We start from the raw sequence: 26,250 nt of genomic DNA on the forward strand, positions 1-26,250 counted from the left end.
CTGTGCAGCGCCCCTTCAAGCGAAGCTGGAGAAGGAACAGGAGACCCTTCTGTTCCTCCTCCCACTTCACTGAACGGGGGTTGCATAGCGCCATTCGCTCCATAAGACGCACTAACATTTCCCCTCACCTTTTAGGAGGAAAAAAGTGCGTCTTATGGAGCGAAAAATACGGTACCCTTAGGTTAGGTTTGATTTTTTAAAACACTAGGTAATATGTGGGCTGCATCCCATTGGCCAGGCCTCTGCCGCATCACTGTTTTCATGCTGGTGTCACTGTTTTCTTTTGGCACTGCACATGTTCAGTTTTGTATGAGAATACCACACAGCTGCCGTGGCAGGGATTGTGTGCATGGGACCCACCTGTCAATTAATCTGGCATCACCCTGATGTCGAGAGAAGTGTTTTCTTTTATGTGTGTGGTTTGCAATCAAACAGAACAAAGGCACAGGAATTTGCAAGTATCAGTGATCAGCTGACTAGTGGTGCCTACAAACTACACTTTTGGCAGGGAGCTGCATGTTTACCTGTCCCATTGTGGACCTGGTGCAGCTTGGGAGGGGAAGCCTTGTGGGCCAAACTGCCCTTGCCACTGCTGTGATATCGCATACCAAGTGAATACCTGTATATTTGTAGCCTCTGGAAAACACAGCACTCCATTGCTCAGGTGCCGGAAAGCAATCCTTTTAAGTTGTAAATTTCATAGCTCGTCAGATAACATGTTTTAAGTAGATTAAGCCCCCATGGAATTTTGAAATGCTTAAGCAGTGTTCAACAAAACTATGGTTCCCTATACTTAGGGAAATTCGGTTTGTCCTGGAGTGGAAGCTAAAGTTCAAACTGCCTGCAGTGCATGAACTTAGTAAAAATTGATCTAGGACTGCAGTCTTAACTGCATTCTCTGAAATAAGGTCTCTTGAAATAGTTTGGAACAGGAGTGGGGAACACCTTTGGCATTCTAGATGTTGCTGAAGGACAACTGCCCTCAGCTCTGGCAAGCATGGCCAATAGCCAGAGATTTGGGCAGTTGTAGTTCAGTAACATGAGGAGGGTCTCAAGTTCCCACACCTGGTTTTGAGAGTGTCACAAATTCTACACTGAATTCCCCAAGTTGCAATAAATATTCATTTACCAGTTTCTGAGCTAGGTGAAAAGACATTAACTTGAGTAGCAGAAGCAAGCAAACAAACCTCAGTTTATGGAATTTTATTGGCAAGAAAACTTGATATAAGCAAATAGTGACACTCAGACATGGCAACACATCGTTATCATCTTACTGGCATATTGAAAGCACACTGTGAAAAATTCTGGACAGCTTATGTTAAGACTCAGTGAACAACGTGGAGGAAGAAGACAGCTCAAATATACATAGAGAATACAATATGTTCAAGTAAAAATCTGTGCGTGTTCCAGAATACTGAGGCTGATCCGCCACTGCTACAGGCAAAGAAGAATTCATCCACTATTAGATGTTCTGTGGGCATTCGATAATTAACTTCTCCGCTGAATAAAGTTGACCAATGGTGACCTAAAAATAAAATAAAACAAGCGCTGTAACTTTTCCCACACAGTTTTTCTTACAAGAAGGGAATGATGGAAGCACAAAGAATAAGCACAAGATGATCATCTGTGTTGTGTTTAGTCTAAAACAGCCTAGCAAAAGCACAAATCATACTTAATGTTTACTGATGTGGAAACTGCTTCCCTGTTGTGTTTTGGCATCACAACTCGGTAAAATATGTTAGGCAGAAAAAGGGAGACTTCCTTGTATATATACTTCATCGTTCAGGGGCTTTTCTAGTAACAACACTCGTCACTATCACACCAGCTCAGCAGCAGCAGAGCAATTAATGTTGTGTATGTTTTACACATTAATATGCAAACAGAGCCCCTGTACACATGTTCAAAATAATACAGCAGAGTTTAAACCGAAGATGGGGTGCTGTGCCTTCTGGCTCATCTTCTCCACCCCCAACCATCCTGCACTGAGCAGAAATGTAGGAATGACGTGAATTTAGTGCTTGCTGCCTTGTGCTTAGAACCCTGAAAATGCAAGGATTCTGCTAAACTTATAAGCTCCCTTCATACATTCCTGCTCATTGCTTAGCTCACATGCTCAGCTCACACAGGTCAACGCTTCCCCTCCAGTTCAAAGCCCTTGCACAAAATTTCGAGTATCTAAATATGGCTGCAGAACTCCCCCCCCCCAATAACACATCCAGGCAATCTTTGGTGTTAAAACACAAGGGGTGGGGTGGGCACGGTGCTAGCTTCCCCCCTTTGTCACATTTCTATTACTTGCTTTGAATTGGGGGGTGAACTTGTTAGCGGAGCCATCTGGAGGTTCCCTGTGCTTTAGAACCCTGGAAAACATGGGTTCTAAGAATTGCAGGGAGCCTTCATCTACAGGAGACTCTTCCCTCCTTCAGGAGTTTAATCCTCCAACTTGCTGAGGTCAATGAGGATGGGGAGGGACAAGGACACAGAGTTGGCTCGCTCATCCCCACAGCTCACCCCTCCCTCAATGTCTCAGCACTGAAGAAGAATGCTTGAAGAAGGCTACTAAGACAAATCAACCAAGAGCTAGTTTTCAAAGTCTAGTGGCTTTTATGAGGCATCTTTTCAACAGGGCTGTCTCCTTGGGAATCCTATTTTTGCAGAGTGACTGACCTGGCCCAAGATGCACAATAAAACGATTGGGTTTTGGACTGGGCTATTCATCACGAGGGAAGAGTTACGGCCCATTGTTAAGGCAAGACTGGTTTTCTCTGCAAGGAAGCATTCTGCTCCTTTAGTCCCCAGAAATGTCAACAGCAGCCTATGAATTACACCAGCAGGCAAAAAAATAATGTTTGTTGCTAACATGCCTATACAGAAGTCATTTAGCTTCATAACAAGAAATTGATTGTCAAATCCTAGATACTTGTATTTAAATTGAATGCAGCATCTGTCAAACAATACCATAATAGCTAGTAATTATTTCTGCAGCGAAATTATTACACTCCACTAATGCACTGTATTTTTTAAAATAAATGTGACAAAGATTTGGCTCTTTAAAAACACAGTAATTATTCAGAATGAGAGATCAAGGCCTGCAGCTCAGTGCTGATTCTTAAAGAAAAAGCACCTCCACTTGAATTATATTGTGAGTTCTTTAGCATCTATTTGTGCTTCTGCTGCATCCTTATCAAAGTCTCTCTTTTTTAGTCTCATGGCAGCAAGTGCCTCATACCATTTCAAATACAGCCATACCTTGGTTCTGAAACACCTTGCGAGCCTAACGTTTCAGCTCCCGAATGCCGCAAACCCAGAAGTGACTGTTCCGGTTTGTGAACGTTCTTTGGAACCCAAACATCTGACGTAGCTTCCGATTGGCTGCAAGAGCTTCCTGCAGCCAATTGGAAGCCACACCTTGTTTTCTGAACGTTTTGGAAGTGGAACAGACTTCCAGAACGGATTCCGTTTGACTTCTGAGGTACGACTGTACTGTTTAGCTGCATTGTTTAATTGTTCTCTTCACAAGGAGAATCCAAACTTCTCCTGTGCTGCATTATCCCGCGGTTCCTTGCCACTTTCTCAATGACTTTAGTGCAGTGCTATTACTTAAAATAACTGCTATAGTTGTTCTTCTGACTGCAGTCGTCTGTATTGCTGATAGGAGCAGTGGAGAAGGACGAGGGTATTGAGACCTGAGGCCAGGGTACAAATCCCACCCCCCGCCATAAAGCTCATTGGATGACCTTGGGCCGGCCAGTGTCTCTCAACCCAACCTACATCAGAATTGTGGGGGATTAATTGGGGAGGGAGAGAGCCATGTAGATCACCTGGAGCTCCTTGGAGAAAAAAGTGGGATATAAATGCCATTATGGGGGAGAGGTCAGTCAAAGCAGTAACAGGGTTTAGCGAGCAGGAAGAGTCTGTGGCAGAGAGCAGTCCAGAACCAGAGGCAGAAGAGGAGGCTGGAGAGGAGGTGGGCTAAGAGGCAGAGATGAGTCAGGCTGGTGAAGAAGCCAAGGGGTCTCCTCCTCCTGCTGTGACCAGCTCCTCCCAACACAAAGAGGGTGGAGCAAAGAGAGGCAAGACAAAGGAGCCTCAGGTTCCTGTGGAAGGACCCGGGGAAGGAGGAGTTTTAGAGAGTGGTGGGGACCTTCAGTCCTCGCAACTGCCTCATTGGGGCAAGACCTGCTGGGATGAGTTGCTATGCTCACTCGGCATGGCCTCCTGAGCTGACCTTGCTTCCTTGAATAAAGAGTTAACTTCAGACACCATGTGATTTATTACTGACCTGCTCCTGACAATATAAGTAGACTATGCCACTTTAGACTGCAGATAGTGTGGTATGAGAAAATGCTACCTTCCATGTACTTGACTTGTGAGGTTTCTTTTATAAAAAGAGAAAACAGGCCCACTACAGGTGATTATTCTAGCCACATCCTCTCTTAGGAGAGAGGGCTAGGGGCAGGATATGATAGCCTGGTGGGCCAGAGGCTCTCCATCCCTGTTTCAAAGAACGAATAAAGCAAAACCTGCAGGGAACTTTCCCCACTGAGCAGCAGCACAACACACAACTGCAGCCTGTTGTGCAGTGCATTACATTACCACATTGTGTGCATGTGGGAAGAGCCTCACGCACAGAAGCGGAGCAAAAAGGCTCTCATAAACTGAGCTGACTGCTCACGAAAACACGGGCAAACACCTGAATCTGCTTCTTGTCTAATATTTGCAGAGCATAATCTTTTGAACATAGCAATTAAGGCCAGCTGCATGTACATCTGCACTGGCAAGCCTCTAGAGGACCCAGAAAAAGCGGGGGCATCACTACCTGTGCTTGTTAACCATTTTCTTTGTTTATGCTGGGGGTTTTGTGCGGCTAGCCAAAAGCAGGAATGCTGGATTGCCCAACGTACGCAAGGGAACACTACATTCTCTCCCAAGTGCACTGCCAGAATGGAGAGCCAATAGATCAGATGTTCAGGTAACTGTTGAATTTGTAAGAATAATAAACCAAATAAAACCCAGTTCAGCTGATCAGCTGGGTATTCAGCCAGGGAAGGGTATGACCAAATGTAATCATTCTTTTTGCTGACAGCTGTGGAGAGAGGATTTTCATCCAATGTCAGCCCAGCACCTTTTACCATTTACTTTACTACTAAGATTTCCAATGTAAACGTAGCAGAAAGCGCTCTCAGTTCTCTCAATGGCATAAGTGATCATGCACATGGTCCCCCCAATTCATTTATTCAGCCCCATTCTGTTATTCAGAAGGGAGCTTGTAATTTGTTGTCTTAAGATCTATGCAAGGTGCATACAAAAACACATTTCCCCCCAACGGGATGATGACTATGGAACTGTACATTCACATGCAATTCTTTTAGTATATAAAAATGGTGAATAATAGTAAGCGAGCAAGTTTTGCACAAAAAATGGCTCTACACAGTTAACAGAATCAGATGGTAAGAGTTTTATACAGATGGACTGTAGAATTAGGAGCTGTAGGTGGTGGATGAATGATACCCAATATCCAAGCAGGGCAGGGTGTGTGGGTGTGTGGCGGTGGGGGAGGGGGAGAAGAGTCCTCCCTGCAAACAGAAAGCTAGCATGTCATGGAGATGAGTTCAGATCTGCTTTTTCCATTGTCTGCTAGTTTTTGTCTCCTTGCATACAAACTGTGCCTGTATTTTAAGGTCTTTGGAGGGCACCTTTCCCACAGTTCCAGCAACGTCTGAAGTGTGACTGGCAGGGTCATTTGAGTGGCTTTGCTTGAGCTCTGGTACTCTCTTCCTAGGAGGGCCTATTTAGCCCCACTCTCTGATGGTCTTCTGGCAACAGATGGAGACCTTTTTATTTAGACAATTACGTGGAACTGAACTCTTTTTGGTTTTGGTTTTTAACTTGTTTGCCCTATATACTGATTTGGATTTGTGTTGCATTCAATGCAGTTACCTGCCTTGAGCATGGAGACATGGAAAGGCAGGATATAAATTTAAACAATAAATATACAAGCATAGGGGAGCAATTTGCCCATTGCAACCTAACAGAACACGGTCCAGGAAAAGCTTTTACCACTGGATTCTGATGAGTTTAAATCAGCCCTAAGTGGCCTGCTTCCTTTTAAAGAGAAGAGTGATGGATTGCAGTTCCAGTTTTGGCAGGTCTCTTGTCTTTGTGTTCACAGCACTTTACTAATGGGGGGGCGGGAATCCCCGCAGGTCTTTTGGACCCCAACTCTTGTAGGTGTTGTTGTCAAGGAGAATGGCAAATGCTAATTTCTGCTTGCCTAGCAAGAGGATGTTTTTTTTTTTTTTTTTGTATTTTTACAAGGGTTCCAACTTTACTTTTCCTGGCAGGACGTCTCTTCCGTCTCAGCGTTTCCATAGAAACAAATGGAAAAACCAAAAATGGGGGGAAAGTCTTCAAGATCATAGCCGCTGGAGAGCTGACTGCTGCTTCTCTAGGACCAGAGTGCTTAATGTATTTAGTTGCCCGAGTCCATCCCTCCTATATTTTTCGGTGTCAATTTTATGAACTCCCCTCCTCCATGCCGATTGAAATGAAAACACGATGAAAAGTTGTTCCAACATTTAACATTGGCAGAAGCTGGGACTTGGCAGATCCAAGCACAGCAACTGCTGAATTTCTGGTTTACTGTTTTTGGCCTAATTAGAGCGAGCCAAACTTGATGCCTTTATCCTCCCTAAACTCCCTCTCCAGAATTCCTCTATCATCCTAATACCCCTCTCCAAAATCCTGCAAATTTTGTTATTTGCAAAATGAGGCTGTCGCTTCTAACTAATAACCCAAAACATTTATGCAGGCTTATGCAAACATGATTTGTGAGCATAATGGGACACATAGCTAATCTTATTCCAAGAGAAGGGAGGTCCAAAATAATTCTGAAGTATGATCTGGACCATCTGATTGAATGAGCAGTTGTAAAAACAACAGCAACCCCAGTTTCAGATTTGTTTTTATAAAATCTCCACGGGCATATAATGATACAGAAATGAGTTTGTCGCAGGTTTGTGCTTTGATTGCTACAGAGAACCAGGCAGTGCATGGTGGACCCTGAACTTTCTCTGGATTGATGCCGTCTTAAAAAGTACAGAACTTCTCTTAGGCAACCATTCAAAGTCAGTCAATGGCTTTGTTTCTGTGCTACTCTTTTATTGGTTTTCACTCCCTTTGTCGTATTTCCTTGCAAGTTAATTGATGGCTTCTCCAGGGCCAATATTTGAATATTTGGGGTGTTTCTGGCTTCTCAATTACAATGTTAACAGCCATGGCAAAACGGAATCAGAGAGGAGGTGGCTCAAGGAACCAGCTGAGGTTCCTGATAAGGCTTGTCAAACTCCTGGATGGAATGTTTCCACCACTAATTTAATCAAGTGCCTTCAGGGTTCGGAGGTGGCGGTGTGGAACCAGTCTGCAGTTGTTTGATGTTAGAAATATGGGCCTACAATTGTTTATACAGATCATTTATTCCTGCAGTGCTCTGTTTTGTGGCCTTTTGACCCAGATTAAGATATTCTACTGCCTGAAGTGGAGCCCAAATGCTCCCCCTGTTCTATCACTAGGGCTCACTCTGCAGCATTCAAACACCAAATTCCTGGCTTCATCTATCTGATCTCTCACTCCCAGCATGCCGAAACAGATCACTCTTCCCTGTTGCCTCATAGAGTTGGCCCTGAAATATTTAGGCTGATTCACATATATATTGCACTTCAGTTGATGACTGCAACCTGGTTAAACATAGAATCATAGAATTCTGGAGTTGGAAGGGTCCCTGAGGATCATCTAGTTGAACCCTCTGCAATGCAGCTCTCCCAGACTGGGATCGAACCTGCAACCTTGGCGTTATCAGCACCACACTCCAGCCAACTTAACTATCCAGTGCAGCACCACAGAGAGGAATAACGCAACAAAACAGTGCCACCTGTTACTACCTCAAACAAAACATTTGGCTCACACGTTCAGCCAACCCCTCATCAATTTCTATGCTATATTGCTGCATGGTTATCTGCAGAGATGTGCACAGTTACACTTCTTACCCATAACATTTCTGTTTAACCTCAAATGGCAGCCACGTAAAAGCTATTTAGAAACCAGAAACCACCTGCATTCTCATCAGCTTATGACACCAGTCTTAAATAAGCTAACGCTGTGTTTCATTGCAGTTCTTTTGCTACACAACTGTCTTTTCAATTTTTCAAATGACCTAATTTTACTTACGTTCTGATGTAGAAAAGACATTACCGTATTTTTCGCCCTATAGGACGCACTTTTTCCCCTCCAAAAATGAAGGGGAAATGTGTGTGCGTCCTATGGGGCAAATGCAGGCTTTCGCTGAAGCCTGGAGAGCGAGAGCGGTAGGTGCGCACCGACCCCTCTCGCTCTCCAGGCTTTGCGGATCTCTCCTCAAGCAGCGGGAACGCTCCCGCTGCTTGGGGAGAGTTGTCGGCATCCCGAAGCCTGCACGCGCTGATTTCAGCGCGTCCAGGCTTTGCGGACCTCTCCCCAAGCAGCGGGAGTGTTCCCGCTGCTTGGGGAGAGTTGCCGGCATCCCGAAGCCTGCGCGCGCTGATCTCAGTGCGTCCAGGCTTCGCGGACCTCTCCTCAAGCAGCGGGAATGCTCCCGCTGCTTGGGGAGAGTTGCCGGCATCCCGAAGCCTGTGCGCGCTGATCTCAGCGCGTCCAGGCTTCGCGGACCTCTTCTCAAGCAGCGGGAGCCACCGCTGGGCTCCCACGGCTTGCAGAGAGCTGCCTGTTTGGGGGCTGGGGTCGGGGGAAGCTCGGGCTGCCCCAGCCCCGCGCTTGGGGGGGAAATAATTTTTTCCCCTTTATTTCCCCCCCAAAAAACTAGGTGCATCTTATGGGACGGTGTGTCCTATAGGGCGAAAAATACGGTATGTTTTGGCAAGCTGGATTTTTAAAAAAATGTTATTAAGGTAATTTGCACTCAAGGAAAGTCTTCCTAAGCCGCACAAATAATGTCTCCTCTAAGGAAAAATTGACTAGGAGGAAGCATGAAAGTAGATGCTCTAAGTGGAAGTGATGGAGGTATGAACAGTTCCTGCCCATCAAAACGTAACCCCCCCCCAGGGTGGAAAAATTGCGCCCAAAATGGGCAGCCTGCATTGCAATTGCAAATTTGCTTCCACCCTTGTCACACCTTAAGTGCCCCAGTCTAGTTTAAGGGTCCTTTTTAGGCAAGGACTTTGCTTCCAAATGGTTATTTTACGGGTTTACACCCAATGACACCACAGAAAGTGAACAATAAATGCAAAAATAAAATAAAATTTATTTTAATTGTAAAGTGGGAAACCTAGCATATTTCAAGGTAGAACGAAACATTTAGTTTGAAAGAAGCTTCTGTTTAATACTCAATGCTCACTGCTGGAGAGCTTGTTTCAGCTCAAAACACATAGGATTTGCAGCTTTTATGAATACTTTCCAAATTGTGCACCTAGTCTCATTTTCTTCTGGTTCTGATGGAATGGGTGCTACCCTGTCACTGTGCTGCTGCTGGCAGTGGAGTAAGCAACCCACACGGCTCAAACCACCCTGAAACAAATCAGATGCTCAAAACGGAAATTGGAAGTCTCCAGTTTGCAGGGAGAAACTGCCCACCACCCACCTGCCAGATGCACACACCAAATGCTTACAAGCAGCTGGCCTCCCCGGCGATTCGGTCCAAGCTGCTAGGTTTGCTATCAAATGCCTCTTCAAGGGAGAGGAAAACATGCTGTTGCTCTCAGAGTCTGTTTGCTCAATGGTGTTGCAAAGAGCAGTCAAAGGCTTGGGAGCATTGACCTCGAGAGCCCATGAACATCAGGTTCTTTTTCTGTACAGTCAGTCTTTGTCCTCCTCTCCAATTGCCAATTGCAGAGCAGGTTGCAGCTGAGGTTTCAGGGGGTTCTCCACTTGTCCTTGGCAACTCAACTGACCCCAACAAACAGAACTGACAAATACAGCCACTTCAGAATTTATTCTGCATTTCACGCAACGCCAGAGGTAAAAGGCTGGGTCATCCATTATCTAAAGTTGCACACGTTGTGGTCAAAATCATAAAGTAAGTGAGAAAGACTTGTGGAAACCATTGTTTCAATTTTTTTGTAATTAAATACAGATAGTTATTTGTCCTTATGGACGCAAAGCGAAGCTAATCAACATGATAGAAAGATGTGTTGAAGCAAGAAATGGCAAACCTGCCCATTGGCCATTCTGGCGGGGGATGATGGGAGATGGAGTCAAACAACATCTCAAGGGCCACAGCATCCCCATCCCTTTTCTAATGACTCAGAAACAAGTTTCTCTAATCTCATGGTTTCGAATGACATTTCATGAGTGTTGCAAAGCTTATCCCATGGTTGATCTGCCAACGGACCTGGCAATTTAAGAAAAGCAACAACTGCAACTCCACCCCTGCAGAAAACCCTCCACAACAAACTCCAATGAAGAGTTAGCAAATGACTTGCACATCACCTGCAGCAGAAGGAAGAGCAGGAACCTCAAGTCCCAGGATTACTGGGTTGAAATTATCCTGCCTTTCTTGCCATCACTGAACTGGATGAAGACTCATGCCTGTTACAGTGAGACTTGGAGACGGCCAGAAAGCAGTGAGAAGTTTTTACATACGCTTCAGGTTACAGACTCTGCTAACCCAGAAATAGTGCTTTGGGTTAAGAACTTTGCTTCAGGATGAGAACAGAAATCATGCTCTGGCGGCGCGGTGGCAGCAGGAGGTCCCAATAGCTAAAGTGGTGCTTCAGGTTAAGTACAGTTTCAGGTTAAGTACGGACCTCTGGAACGAATTAAGTACTTAACCTGAGGTACCACTGTACTAATTTCTGAGTGTCTCTGAGAAGGATGTGGGCTTTTCTTGACCCTGTCCTCACTATGTCAGAAAATCCACTTGCCAGTGGCGAGCGAATGAGTGCTTTTTTAAATAATTTTTTTTGGTTTTTCACAATTTTTATAAACACAAACATTACACAATACAAACAAACAAACACATAAACAAACATGTATAATTTCGAATCCTTTTTTCTTAAACCTTACTTCACCGACTTCCCCATACCTCCCCTTTCTGCATCCCAATTTCCAAATTTGTTTCAGCAAATCCTACCCCTTGGTTTTATCAAATTTCCCTTATTCTTTTCTTTTACTTAATCTTTTACAGCTGTAATCCCCTTTTTTTCTAAAACTTCAACATTTTAGCATTCATTAATTTTACAATGTTTCTCGAGATAAATTCTAAATTTCTTCCAATCTTCATCCGCCGTCTCTTTCCCCTGTTCACGGATTCTGTCGGTCATTTCAGCCAATGTCATGTAGTCTATCACCTTCATCTGCCATTCTTCCAGAGTGGGTAGATCTTGAGTCTTCCAGTGCTTTGCGATAAGTATTCTTGCTGCTGTAGTAGCATACATAAAAAAAGTTTTATCTTTCTTCAACACCAATTGGTTGGCAATGCCCAAGAGGAAGGCCTCTGGTTTCTTAGGGAAAGTACATTTTAGTACCTTTTTCATTTCATTATATATAATTTCCCAGAAAGCCTTGATCTTCGGGCACGTCCACCAAAGGTGGTAGAAAGTACCTTCAGTTTCTTTACACTTCCAACACTTATTATCAGGCAAATGGTAGATTTTTGCTAGCTTGACTGGGGTCATGTACCAGCGAATGAGTGCTTTTGAGGACCGTTGGGTTTGAGCCATCATAACTCTCAACAACGCCTTCTAAGGAGGTGGCAGCTGCAGGATCTGAATGCAATTGCAAGAAAATGATCCCTCTGCTCACTGGCACAGCATTTCCCACCAACTAGGTTCCAAGAAAATCTGTCCACTCCCCCCATCCCAGGTCAAATATGAGAATCTCAAGTTGTAGCTGTTTAAAGGCAGGGAGAGTCAGCGTCAAAACCCAGCAAGAGGCCCAGCGGGTGGACAATGGCTTCTTTCCAAAGGTCAAGCTGTAGGGATCACTGCTCTGGGAGGATCTGCACAGATGGCAGTAAGTAAGCGGCGACAGCAACTCTGCCTGTTGGCCCCTTAGGAAATGAAGGACGACTACTAACATGGAACAACAACAGCTCCACATGATGACATAAAAGAGATCCCAAAGACAGCAAAAGTAAACAGGAACATAATTCAGTGTAATAGCTGTCGTCTGCCTTTACCTCACCCCCCCCCAATGATGTCAAACTGTTGAGTAACTGGCTTCATATATGCTTACGTCATCAGATATCTGTATTTTTTTGGGGGGGGGGCACGGCTAAGGAAGCTCTTCAGTCACTTAGCCTCTGGCAGAAATGCTCTTTAGAGGTCCCAGCCTCTGATTTCAGCTTGATGAATCCACAGATCCACTTTGAAGACCTGAGTTTATAACATCTTCCTTGCAGCTTACATTGGTGATTATGGTTCCTGACATCACTTTTAAAGCATAGCTGAAATGCGAGATTGCTAAGGCGAACTTTTGAGTGTTTGGGGCCTTTGGATTACTCAGATGAAGCAACCATTAGTCTATAGGATCACACAGTCCTAGCTGATGTGTTGCTATCAAAAGGAATACATACACAAACATAAAAATAGCTTGGCACATTCCCCAAGCAACAGGAAGTAAGAGTATGGGAAAGAGCTGTCCACGGATGCTTCTTTAGTTTATATCTCAGCCCTAAACATTTTTATTCGGAAGGAAGTGCAACTGAGTTCAATGAGACTTGCTTGGGGATGAATTTCATTTGTACCACTGGGGTTTATCAAGTAAACATGCATAGGATTGGGCAATAAAGAGGTGTTTGGAAGTTAGGATTGCCAACATTTTTTCTGGTCGTTGCTCCTCTGTTTTGAACAAAAGTATGCTCTGCCTTGTTAGCAGGTGATAACACCTATGTTCATACTACAAAAATTAATAATTGTGGATCAAGCTGATGTTAAAACACAGAGCAGCAGGCCAGGGTTTGGGGGTCAGCTGGCAACTCCTACTTGGAAGAAAATCCTGCTTGCATTCAGCTGAATTTATTTCCATGGATATGGTGGGAGGTGTTTTTATTTTATTTTAAGGAATATGCTTAGGAATTTGCCAGCTCTTCCCCAGCAAATACAATTTCTTCACATTTTACTTTTTTTCTGTATTATTGCTTTAAGTTGAATGAACAACCCAGGCTGCTGCTTCTTTTTTAAAAACCCCCACACCACATATTTATTCTCCATTTCACCACAAGTTATTTATGGATGCAATCCTTAAACTTAGCATTGGCTGCCTGTAAGCAAATGCATGAACAGGCGAGAAAAATGTGTTCAGAATTTGCCCTGATTCTTTTCAGAAGAGAAGCTTACTTTCATAAGTTGCAGTTTCGTTGTCGGAGAGAGCTGGGTTATTAAAAAAGCTGTTTCCACTGTTTTTCCAGACAGTGTATCGTGCGAGTAAATATAAATGTCTGGACCTTCTGTGACCATTAACTTTTTATCTCGCTGACATTCGAAAGGTCGTGTGTATCCTGCAACCCCTTCCCTCTCATCGCCTCAGTTAAGAGCTGTGAATTCGGTGCTACATATACAAGTTCATATCAGCACCTCAGATCGTAAGTGGCTTCTCCACTCATGCACGGGAGTCATTTCTGCCAACTCGCTGAATCATATCCCAGAATCTATTATCCTTGAAGTCTGTAAGAGTTCGGAGTTGACCAAGTTATTACAAGTCAACATACAGTGGAACCTCGGTTTTCGAGTGTCCTGGAAGCCGAACTTTTCAGTTTTTGAACACCGAAAACCCAGAAGTAATTGCTTCTGTTTTCGAACACACCTTGGAAGTTGAACGGCTTCCAAGGTGCGTTTCTCAATTTTCTCCATTGAAATTGACATCCATCAATTTCGGCTGTCAAAAGTTTCGGAAGTTGAACGGTCTTCCGGAACGGATTACATTCGACAACCAAGGTTCCACTGTATCAAGATTCCTGTGTGCAAAACTGTTTTTCAAAAGGCGTCTTAGCCAGTGGTATAAAGGAAGGGGAGTGTGGGGAGCCAAGCTCCAAGACTCCTTTCAGAGCAAAAGGCTCCTTGATCTGCCAAGCTAATGAAGTGAGAACAAGGAAAATAATCAAGCGGAGGCTGGAGACTCTTTCCCTTTTCTTTGATAGGGTTCCTACTTCATGCTAGCGGTTTATGTCTTTGCAAGATTGCTAGCATTTCTAACTAAAAGCTAAAGGGTGCATTTCACTTGGTTTAAGATCTTTTGTTAAAGCTCAGCGTATTTTACAGGTTCAACCTATGCAGTCCGATGTGAGTGCCACAGAGTTTAGTGGAGCTTACTTTCAGGGAAGTCCTCACAGCTTTAGAACCGTGCTGATCCTAATAAATGACAAAGTCTTGGCTGTCTCTTAGTGCAGACCCAGGTCACTGAGCCTGAGTGAGCACAGCCGCCCCCCGCCAGGAACCACCATTGGCAGGATTTGTAGCAGCAGTAGCAGATACCTTCTAGGCTTATGATAATATTTTATCCTCTTGCTAATTATGCTGTTTCAAATATGTATTTTATATTTGACTTACTTTAGTAAAGTTTCCTTTTGAAATGTTTGTGGTTTATTTTGTTAACGTTTGTGCTAAATGGGCATTCTGTAGTTGACCTCTTTTGTAATATTTTATTTTGAAATCTTTAAGGTAATATTTTAGTTTCCTGTTATTTATGTTACTCTGAATGTATACTAAATGTTTTGTTCTGGATTGTTTTATCTGATGCTTCAATATAGGTTGTAAAGCGCTTTGAGATTATAAAGAAGTATAATAATAATAATAATAATAATAATAATAATAATAACGGGTAGTTATGTACTAATTTTTGATGTGTGTACATGTACGTAAATGGTGGATCAATGCTACACTTCCTTGGGTATGTGGCTATAGGGGCTATCACGATGAGCTCCTGCCCTGAAAAATCGACCGTAACACTACTTTTCTATGTTAAGTTCCTGCATATTTGGAGCTTTTCTGTACCATAAAGGGAATGGCAGAACAATCTGCATTAGGACACCAGCCTTGTCCACAGCACAGATAACAAACTGATCCTGAACTGAAGTAACTTCATGCTTCATAGTTTCATTTGTTGTTAGGGTATGTTGAATTTTTCAGCTTTCAAATTCCAAAAATGAGGGGTGCTAAAAACTTGTAAAATGACTTGGGAATTCAAAAGATACTTTTGGTTAAATTAATAAAATTAAATGTGTGTAGAAATCATTAAAAATGACCACCAAGTACTTGCAGTTATATTCTATATTAAATACTATTTCTTATTATTATTTGGCATTACTAGACATTTTCAGAAGGTAAAAGTGAAAATCTTTTTCCAAGATCAGTTTATGTGCTTTTTAATCAAACATAGATTTACCAAATGATGTCTAATCCCAAAAATAATAACAGATTTTTAATTCCTCACCCAAAAACACATTTTTAAGCTTCCCTGAAGAAATGTGCAAAAATTAAGTTTCCCTAAAATGACACGCCCTAATATGTTGTGTACATGGGATCCCCATCAGGTGTGTTTATCTGTTACATCTGGTGAATATAAAATCTATGTACAAAAATAGCTGAGCTATACACTTGTCCAGTAATTCACATGTAATGTTCAATGAGTGTACAGTCTGTGTATGCAACAGTTGAGCTGTACAGAGCAACACGTGTACACACTTTCAAACAAACACTTCTGGAAGTATGTAGACCGCTTGTATCTGCGGTCAGTGTAATGCATGAACAACCCTAATTTTCCCTTCGTGTGGAACGCTTCCTGAGTCCATGCGTTTATATCAATTCAAATAATTTTCATGAAGTCCAGATTTTTAAACTGGACCATTAAATACATTCAGAAATATGCTTTCATCTTTATGAACACCTTTTAATTTCGAGCGTATCTGTGCCTAACTTAAAAAAAAGAAAAAGAAATATGTGTTAGCCGACAGATGGCAGTGTTGCACTGTCACAGCAATTGCAAATATCATTCTTAGCATGAGAAAGCCTTTTAACAGATCTATTTCTCTGGCTACTGTTCATTATGGTACATATGCAGAAAGAACAAACAACACATCTAGTGAATATACACTTGTCACCCCAAGGCAATTCTGCTCTGGCTCCCAATTAACCCTCCATACAGGCTGCCTATTTAAAAAGATGGAGTTCGTTGGATAAATCACAAGTTGCAATTTCAATCAAGCTTGTAGCAACTACAAGAAAACTGACTGGTATCTACGGTAGTTTTTGAAAAGCAATAACCACGTATTGTGCAGAAGACCCTTGATGTATTGACTCCCCAGGTGGGCAAGTGATATGCCTGCACTTCAGATAGTGTCTAACTTTTAAGATTTGCTTTGTAATTTCAGAATGTTGGCCACCTCTTTTAAAAATAACAACACAACAAGTGTTAAGCCTTCAAGACTCCTATTTTCACAGGAGCACTTGTTTAATCCAGCACACAATAAAAGATTGAAAAAGTCCAGGTAGATGATTTCGACCCTGGTTCACTGTGTGAATTTATTTATTTTTGTGTGCTTATATGCAGTCATAGTGAATGCATCACTGTATCAGAAAAAGTGCCACCTTCAAAGTTAAGGCACCTGTCAATTTGGACCATCACCCACAAAATTCTTACTGGCAGTTCTATAAAGATGACCATTCGGTTTTAATGAGCATCACAACAAGGCTCATTTTCCAGTTCCAAGAGTATCTAAAAACATTGGAGGGCAAGCAGGTGGAAGAGGTACTTGTATCCAAGCAATTATTTTTTAAAAGGGAAAAAAACTTCAGAACCACATTTTTGAAAGCGCAGGATCTAAAAGGTGGGCATATTAAAGTTTATCAGCAAAGAGGAATAGGAAGTGCAATTAGAATGGCAGCCCACTCTAATCCCTTGATACAAAAGGTACGACAATGCCTAAAGTGGTGTAATAAAAAAAAATATTGACCAGTAGCACCTTATAGACCAACTAAGTTTGTTCTGGTATAAGCTTTCATGTGCATGCACACTTCTTTAGATACTGCATGCACACAAAAGCTTACAACAGAACAAACTTAGTTGGTCTATAAGGTGTTACTGGACAATTTTTTATTTATTTTCTTTTTATTTCAGACCAACATGGCTACCGACCTGAATCTAAAGTGGTGTAGTTTGTAAAATCAAGAGCAGATAGCTTGGTGCTAAGCATGAGGAATGTCACCTCCTTGCCACAGCCCTTGCCATCTACAAAGATCCCATCACATTTTATCAAAACGAGGCAACATTTTTATTTTTATTGTACATCCAAATACTGTCGCTCTTTGGAAAATTGAAAAGGAAGACAGCAAAAGATTGCATAGAGTGCTTCTCTAAATGAGAGGGCAACGCCTGCTTGGTACAATATTGGGAATTCTCATGATCTGAAGGGACATGAGGTGACCATTTAGTTCCCACTGAAATCCATGGGATATTCCCACTGATTTTCAACGGGAACTATGTGGTCGCCTTCTGTTGATGCAGCTCGGAATAGCATTAGCTAGAAGATGATTTAAATACTTGGAGCCGACCACTTTGCTTTATAAGCAGAACTGTGATAGGACTGAAAGCGTGACCCAGAGGTCACAGATTCTACACACAAAGAAAATGGAGCTCAGTGGCACCAATATTATCTTTGTGGTCCATTTCAAAGAACCCTTATATTTCAGATCATGTTCAGATGCTACACGCCTGCTGGGATTCCCCTGTGCTTTTGAACACTTAGAGCATTGTTCCATTGTTTTAACAAAGCGATATACTAGAACCAGATGTTCAGCGCGTTCTGCATAGGGTAACCCAGGGGGCATATACTTCTTACTTGCCCCCAGGCAAGAACAGCTCCCAGTGTCTGCCTGGCTCTTTTTTGCGAAGGTCAAGGGTCAAACGACAAACTGCAGGACATCCATTGCTGGAATTCTTGACCTCATTTTCAGTCACAAAAAGCAGACACGAAGGGAGAGCTGGGTTTGGAGCAGAGCAGGGGTTTGTATATAACTCTCTGCTCCAGCACCAATCTAAATAACCTCTGAAGACGGTTCGGAAACTTCAGCGAGTGCAGAATTCAGCAGCCAGGTTGCTCACCAGAGCAAGACGGTTTGAGCATATGACACCGACCCTGGTCCGAATGCACTGGCTACCTTTATGGTTTTGACCCATAAAGCCTTAAATGGCTTAGGACCACAATGCCTGAAGGATTGCCTCTTTCAATATGAACCTACCCGGACCCTGAGATCATCTTCTGAGGCCCTTCTTCATGTGCCTCCTCCTCGAGAGGTCCGGAGGGTGGCAACACGAGAATGGGCCTTCTCTGCAGTGGCTCCCCTTCTGTAGAATGCTTTCCCTAGGGAAGTTCGCCTGGTGCCTTCATTATACACCTTTAAGCGCCAGGCAAAAATGTTCCTTTTTTAACCAGGCCTTTGGTTGATCTGACTGACATCCTATGCCCTTTTAAAACGTGGCTCTTTTGGGGGAGGTGTTATTGGGCTATTGTTTTAATTTTGATTTTATATATTGTGATATTTTCTGTTAACCATCCTGAGCCCTCCAGGTATAGGGTGGTACAGTGGTGCCTCGCAAGACGAAATTAATTCGTTCCGCGAGTCTTTTCGTCTTGCAATGTTTTTCGTCTTGCGAAGCACGGTCCGTCGCAACTGCGCCTCTTCAAGCGGCTTTAAGAAAAAAGCGAACAAACTCGCAAGGCGAAGCAAGCCCATAGGGAAATTCATCTAGCGAAGCAACACAAAAACCGAAAAACCCTTTCGTCTAGCGAGTTTTTCGTTTTGCGAGGCATTCGTCTTGCGGGGCACCACTGTATATAAATTCAACAAACAAGCAAGCAAACAAAATAATACTCCCAAAGCTGCTAATAGCAGTGGAAGGAAGACCTACATTGGGTATGGATTGGAGTTGTATTGCAGGGGCAAAAGATGACCCATCTTCCTCTGTAGTGCAGCCCCAGTTCAGATCAGCCTCCCCTAACACGACTACTTTGTGTGATTGAAACAGATATAGATAGCTTGTATTACTAGGTATTAGTGGAGTGGGGAGGGGGTTGGGGAGAAGATGTACGCTGATGGGCAGCTACACTGACCCCCTTTGAACTTTCACAGGTGTCATTACCTGACATCATTATGCAGGACAGATGTGTGGTCCTGCCCACCTGTCAATGTTGGCGCATAGAAGGTAGAGGACTTGGCTGGCTGGATCCAGTTCCCCCACTGTTGATGCAAGGCTGCTGTATTCAATGGCAGGTATCTGTCCTAGCATCTAAATCTGGCCTATTATTCCACTTCTATTCAGCACATCAAAAGCTATAAATACAGAAACACTCCATACTCCTATTTTCTCCTTCATAAATTTTCCAGTTGTCTTATATGAGGTTTGGGGGAAGCCTTTTTAGAAAAGAGGATTTGTGAACTAGAAGTGCGGGCAAGAATTCATCCTGAGAGGAAGTAAATGGGAACCATTTTTTGTGGAAAAGGAAGATATAAGGAGGAGATGGCATATTATCACATTAAAATTTGTAAATTAGCTGATATGTTGGATATCAGTATTATTGCCTTTCCTTCAATGTATCATTCTTCCGGCATCATTATCAGTTTTAATGAGCTATTTTTTACTTCTGCAATATTAGGGGCTCTTAAAATTCCTACCCCCAAGGTCCACTTGAGAGAGCTGAATTTAACAGAGTGCAAGGCCCACGAGTCACAAAATGGCAGCAGGTAGAGACTTTGACAGGCACCAAATAGCAGCTGTAGGGACATGCTCAAAAGGAGGAAGAAATACATATTTTCATAATTGTAACAGAAGAAACCCTATAGAGGCTTTATAATGATTTTATGCTTGGTTGTGGTGTATCGCCTAATCTCCCAAAAGCTAACTAGATGAAATATTGATTTCAATCCAAGCAAACCTGTAAGCCCCAGGAAACATGAAGCAGTGGGGGAAAAGTTTTATAGTGCTGTAATCAAAACAAAAAAACAAAACATTATTCCTGTATGTTGGGCTTGAGTGATGGAAGTCCACGTTCAACTCCCCACTTAGCTATAAAGCCAGGTGGATGGCCATGGGCATAGAATTATCTCTAGTCGATCCTTCCTCACAGGAATGTACAGGTGGGATATAAATATAGCATACATACATATAGCTGAGGCAAAAACACTTACAGTGTGAATTTAATAATCATGAGCCAAGAAGGCAACTGCAGGAGACATGCAAAAGACCTGCTTGATTGTGCTATGGGCCTCTTCTTGAGTAAAGGGCCTTCTACTTCCTCCCCTGCCCCTCCAGGCCTCCTGTGTGCTCCTAAATCTGTTCTGTAGGTTCCCCAACTCTCCTGAGAAGATTTTCTGGGTGGGTTGGTGGCTTCCATAGGAGAAGAGGAAGGGAACAATATTGGATGTCATCCTGGGCGATGAGTGGCTTAGATCTTCGCTGGCAATTCTTAGCACACAATGACTTGGGTGGTCTCTGCGAAGTATACATATGCACATTCTTCACCTCTTCCTCAAGTCTGCCTTATTTTATTTGTTAAAGTTTTTTTTTTTTTAATCCTACCTTATTCTAAACCTGACGGATGGAATTCACAACACAGTGAAATTTGGCCTATTAATTTATCATGGCCAGCAAGGTCTTTTGATCCTAATGCAAAACCAAACCAAATCCATTTGATCTACAGTGGTACCTCGGGTTACATACGCTTCAGGTTACAGACTCCGCTAACCCAGAAATAGTACATTGGGTTAAGAACTTTGCTTCAGGACGAGAACAGAAATTGCGCGGCGGCAGCAGGAGGCCCCATTATCTAAAGTGGTGCTTCAGGTTAAGAACAGTTTCAGGTTAAGAACGGACCTCTGGAACGAATTAAGTACTTAACCCGAAGTACCACTGTATTAACTATGGTTGAGGTTGTTGAGGGAAAGACAGGGAGACTTTACATTAAAGGGTGAGATGTAGGGAGGCAGATACAAAGGTGAACAAGCATTACACTGATTTTGGGAGCATTACATTGAATTTTATGTTAGGGTAGCAGATGACACTGTTAAATGAACACTACACAGATTTTTAACCAGAGTGTTATTGGGTGGCATATTTGGCAAAAAACAAACAAACCCAAACATAATCTGTATCAGACCTCAATAGGACTTGCTATAAAAAGCAAAGTGCTTCTCTCACTTTCGTTTCTTTTCCCACCTCCAAATTAATGACAGAGGTATATCTATTTTAAAGGAAGGTCACACTTAATGTGTTTTTAAAAAGGCAAATAGATGGTTTTCATCAGAGCTTTCCAAACAGTCTCATTAGTATGCCAACCCCTTAAAGGACAAGCAAGGAAGCTCTTTTTATTACTGCGATTAACCTGTACGAGATGGGAATTAAAAGTATCCCCATAAGAAACATTTGTAGCTAATTCAAGTATTATAAAGAATAAGAAAGCACAGAGGATTTTCTTTTAAAATAAAAATGTATCTAATTTAAAATGCAGACTTCATTAAAGAGCTCATTTACATAAATGGCCTATCAAGGATAAATGTCACCAAACACTTGAAAGGAACTTTAATACACCAAAATAAAAGCTCAGTGAGTTATGCAGGCCATGGTGGCAGTATTATGGTCAACCCAGGAAGCTCCTTATCTTCCAGGGTCACCAGCTGCTTCAGCCAGTGTCTGCCAATGCCAACCAATGCCCTGCCAATGGCAAAACTGATGCCCGTAGACTCCAATACAGTGGTACCTCGGGTCTCTAACAATTCATTCCGGAGGTCTGTTATTAACCTGAAACTGTTCTCAACCTGAGGCACGCTTTCGCTAATGGGGCCTCCTGCTGCTGCTGCGCCACCAGCATGCGATTTCCGTTCTCACCCTGGGGCAAAGTTCTCAACCCAAGGTACTACTTCCAGGTTAGCAGAGTTTGTAATCTGAAGTGTTTGTAACCCGAGGTACCACTGTACATCAGTTGATGCATAGTGGAAGACTACAGCTGCAACAATCAGCTGCTTAGATTGTTCTGTTTAAAAAGGTGCCCCTACTTAAATTAGGCAGCAGGTTTAAAAATAAACGTTTTAAAAAATGAAATAAAATACTAGCACTTTGGAAAAATGCAGAAAAATGCTAGTGCAACCTCCAAAGACTTAGAAATGCCTCTTCTAAATCGGCATCTGCTGTAACGCAAGTGTGAAGTACAAAATATGCTCTTTTTCTTCAGACATAAATGTTTTCGATATGCACATTTATGCATATTTAATGTATCAAGAATAAATTAAAATACAGATGATCAATCAGCTAAGGTTTCTTTATTTGGGTGACAGTGCGAAGTTATGGATCTATGAAAGTGTATGGAGTTGCTGCAGCTGAGAATGATTATTGCTTCTACTGACTGGCAGCATCTCTCCTGGGTCTCAGGCAAAGGGATGTTCTACCAGTGCAACTTAATACGCTTTCATTGGAGATGTCAGGATTGGACCATGGGCCTTATGCATGGAAGGCACAGGTTGTAGGAGCAATTCAAAGCACCCTCCATGGGATTGGGGGGGGGTGTCACAGAGAAGACCTCTCAGTTGCATTTAAATGAGGGCAGTCACATCTACAACACACCTTAGTAAGCAGATGATCTTAAAATGGCATTGATCGTTCGCTACAACAGAATCTACGGTTTGGTTTAAGCCGTGACACCATTTCATGATGTCATGATTACACTGCATTGCACAGCAGGAGAACAAACCAGTCATTTAATAAAGGCAGAAATACAAGGGTATGTGTTTTTCCTCTCTCAGGAAACAGTCAGTGGCTTACTTGGAAGGACACTGATGCGAACTAGCATGAGTGCTATGTTTTTCATTTTACTTTGAATTTTAAGAGTGAAAGCAGATGTTTACAAAGAGGGTTGCAGTTTCAAATGCTAATCAGATTTTTCCCCTGTGGGAACAAAAAAGATGTCCACATTTAACAGTTAATTACCGTGAGATCAGGGATGCAGGTGGCGCTGTGGGTTAAACCACAGAGCCTAGGACTTGATGATCAGAAGGTTGGTGGTTCTAATCCCCGCGACAGGGTGAGTTCCCGTTGCTCAGTCCCTGCTCCTGCCAACCTAGCAGTTCGAAAGCATGTCAAAGTGTAAGTAGATAAATAGGTACCGCTCTGGCGGGAAGGTAAACGGCGTTTCCGTGCACTGCTCTGGTTCGCCAGAAGTGGCTTAGTCATCCTGGCCACATGACCCGGAAGCTGTACGTCGGCTCCCTTGGCCAGTAAAGCAAGATGAGCGCCGCAACCCCAGAGTCGGTCACGACTGGACCTAATAGTCAGGGGTCCCTTTACCTTTACCTTGAGATAAGATGTTGCATCTCTTGCTGCTTAAGAGTTTAAAGACAACTTGCAAATTCTTAAGAGGAGACAAGTTTACAACCCTTTTCAAATTCCAAGCTTGAGAAGGAGCACATCAGGTAATCAATTGAAAATCTTATGAATGAATCATTACAATGAATGTAATGTGCTAGCACAACATTATTAAATTATTTCAAAGCAGTCTGAAGGAACCATTCTCAATCCAGCATCGCTAATGATCAGGGATGAGACCATTGTAGTTCAGCAACATCTGGTGGGCTAGAGGCTCCCCATTCCTGCTTTCAATTGACTAGGGACCAAGAAGAACATCTGTGCCAGGGGTCAGCAACCTTTTTCAGCTGTGGGCCAGTCCACCGTCCCTTAGACAAGTGGACTATATTTTGAAGAAAACAATGAACGAATTCCTACGCCCCACAAATAACCCAGAGATGCATTTTAAACAAAAGCACACATTCTACTCATGTAAAAACACCAGGCAGGTCCCACAAATAACCCAGAGATGAATTTTAAATAAAAGGACACATTCTACTCATGTAAAAACATGCTGATTCCCGGACCATCCGTGGGCTGGATTTAGAAGGCGATTGGGCCGCATCCGGCCCATGGGCCTTAGGTTGCCTACCCCTGATATGTGCAGAATCAGAAGTAGGAAAAGAGGGGCAGGCAGACTGGTGTCCAGCACCGGTGAAGACCTGGAGAGGACAGGCTCACAAGAAACAGCTCACAGAAAGCAACATAATCAAGAAGTTCCAAAATGCATGTCCTGTTCTTGTTCCATGGAGGACCCCATGGGTCAGGTTAGCAAGCAGAGGTCCTAGTGAGCAACTTTCTCTGAGAAGGATGTAACAAAACCTGAGGCCTTTTGAGTCTTGCCTCCAGGCCAGCTCTCCTACATTCTGTGTCTCTTTAGAGCAGCACAGTCTCTTTAATGGCCAGTCCTCCAGCCTAAAGACTGACAATTCTCCTGCACTCCGGGCCGGATTTAGAAAGCGACTGGGCCAGATCCGGCCCCCGGGCCTTAGTTTGCCTACCCATGTCTTAAGCACCTTCTTTCGGGGGGGGGGGGTAAAATGTTTGATTTTTCACCTTTCACGTTTTTAAGAGGGATATTTTTAGTCCTTATGAATGCAGTGCCCTGAAAGTTATGTTTTCTCTTGTGCCTTGTGCAGAAGCCATAGTGGCACATAGGCACCAGTGGTCTCTACTGTAGTCTCTGACGCATGCCGCTCTTGAAACTGACACCTGAATGGAGGTTCTGGTAACTGAAAGGAAGAGCCAGAGTGAAGGGTTATGTTTCATGCAAGGAGCAGGGGGACAAAGGCCGCTTGGATGAAAGGATGAAGTGTGAAAAACCGGCTTCGAATGGACAGTGGCTGGGAGAAGGGGCAGGAAGAGATCAATGAGGGGCTGAATTAGTTGGTGCAGAAAGCAACTGGTCTCTTCATATAAGAGGAACAGTCTGTGAAGAGTCTGGAAGAGGCTAACGCTTGTCGTTGTTATAATTTATTTGCAGAATTTATACCCTGCCCTGATATCAGTCTCATATTGACTGACAGAAATCAGGTCTAAGATGGCCCCTGTCCTCAAGCTTTTTTAACAGCCCTGGAATTTTTAAAAAAGGAATATCCCTCCTGCCCCCACTCCAATGTCATCGCTGTTTTCAAAGCAGCTAAAGAGATTGTGATTTATGTGCATGTAAGGAGTTTCCTGCAGAGGTGGGCAGCTCCTGACTCCCAGTTCTTCCCTTGATGGCAGAATCCCCAGAGGAGGAGGGGGCTTGATGGAGTCACCCTTCTCCTTTACCAATGCCAACGGGGGTGGGTTCTGGCTCTCTTGTCCATGCCAAAAGCACTCTTCTTCCCTTCCCCACCAGTTCAGTTCCACAGGTGACAACATCCAGGCCAGGGGGACAGGGCAGCTGCTGCCACAGGGCAGGAGAGCAACGAGGGGGAAGAAAGTGTCCACATGTAACTGCAGGAGTTTGCAACGGGGTGGGGTTGGAGAGCAGTGGGAGCAAGGACAGTAAGGGACCCCTGACCATTAGGTCCAGTCGCAGACGACTCTGGGGTTGCGGCGCTCATCTCGCTTTATTGGCCGAGGGAGCCAGCGTACAGCTTCCGGGTCATGTGGCCAGCATGACTAAGCCGCTTCTGGCGAACCAGAGCAGCACACGGAAACGCCATTTACCTTCCTGCCGGAGCGGTACCTATTTATCTACTTGCACTTTGACGTGCTTTCGAACTGCTAGGTTGGCAGGAGCAGGGACCGAGCAATGGGAGCTCACCCCGTCGCGGGGATTCAAACCGCTGACCTTCTGATCATCAAGTCCTAGGCTCTGTGGTTTAACCCACAGCGCCACCCGTGTCCTCAAGGACGGTAGCTCCCCGTAAAACAAACCAGCACTGAGCATTAGCGGCTGATGGAACCTAAATAACAAGGCAAAGGAGGCCTGAAGTTAAAAGCAAAGCTTTTCTGGCATGTTCCCTCCGGTTTCCACTTGCTGTGTTGTCATGGCTACTCTGTGTAGGTCCACTTTTACATGTGCAGCCCGAAGGCTGGGAGCCAATTCAGCACTGCGTGAGCGGACAATACAGCAGCACACAGGCGGACAAGACAACCGTGCAGGAGGGAACCAGACAAATGGCGCCCCATCCATGCCATGCACTACTGACATGTGCCCTGCCTAGAGGCTTCAACGATACGGTGGGACATACAGTTTCAAAAGTTAAATAATAAATAAATAGCAGAGTCGCATTCATGTTCTGGGAGTGTGGGATCGCACTACGCTGAAGCCATTGTCTTGTTCCCTGCTACCGGCCCAGGTCCGTTCTGCAGGCGATGCAGAAGCAGCCCTAGGCAAACACAGTTTCTCGCGAATTCATCAAGCGCTGCATAGTTCCTTGC

At 43.6% G+C, this 26,250-nt stretch overlaps 1 protein-coding gene across 1 annotated transcript in view; it reads right to left on the reverse strand.

Moving 5' to 3' along the window:
• Nucleotides 1-1,188: 1,188 nt before the first annotated feature.
• LYRM4 (LYR motif containing 4) overlaps nt 1,189-26,250 on the reverse strand; it is a 52,209-nt gene continuing 27,147 nt past the window's right edge. Inside the window, exon 3 of the mRNA XM_081206726.1 lies at nt 1,189-1,525. Within this exon, the coding sequence (XP_081062852.1) occupies nt 1,463-1,525 (63 nt within the window). The 3' untranslated portion in view covers nt 1,189-1,462. The remainder of the gene's footprint in view (nt 1,526-26,250) is intronic.

This window comes from Podarcis bocagei (assembly GCF_964188305.1).
Source record: "Podarcis bocagei genome assembly, chromosome: 8".
NCBI lineage: Eukaryota > Metazoa > Chordata > Lepidosauria > Squamata > Lacertidae > Podarcis > Podarcis bocagei.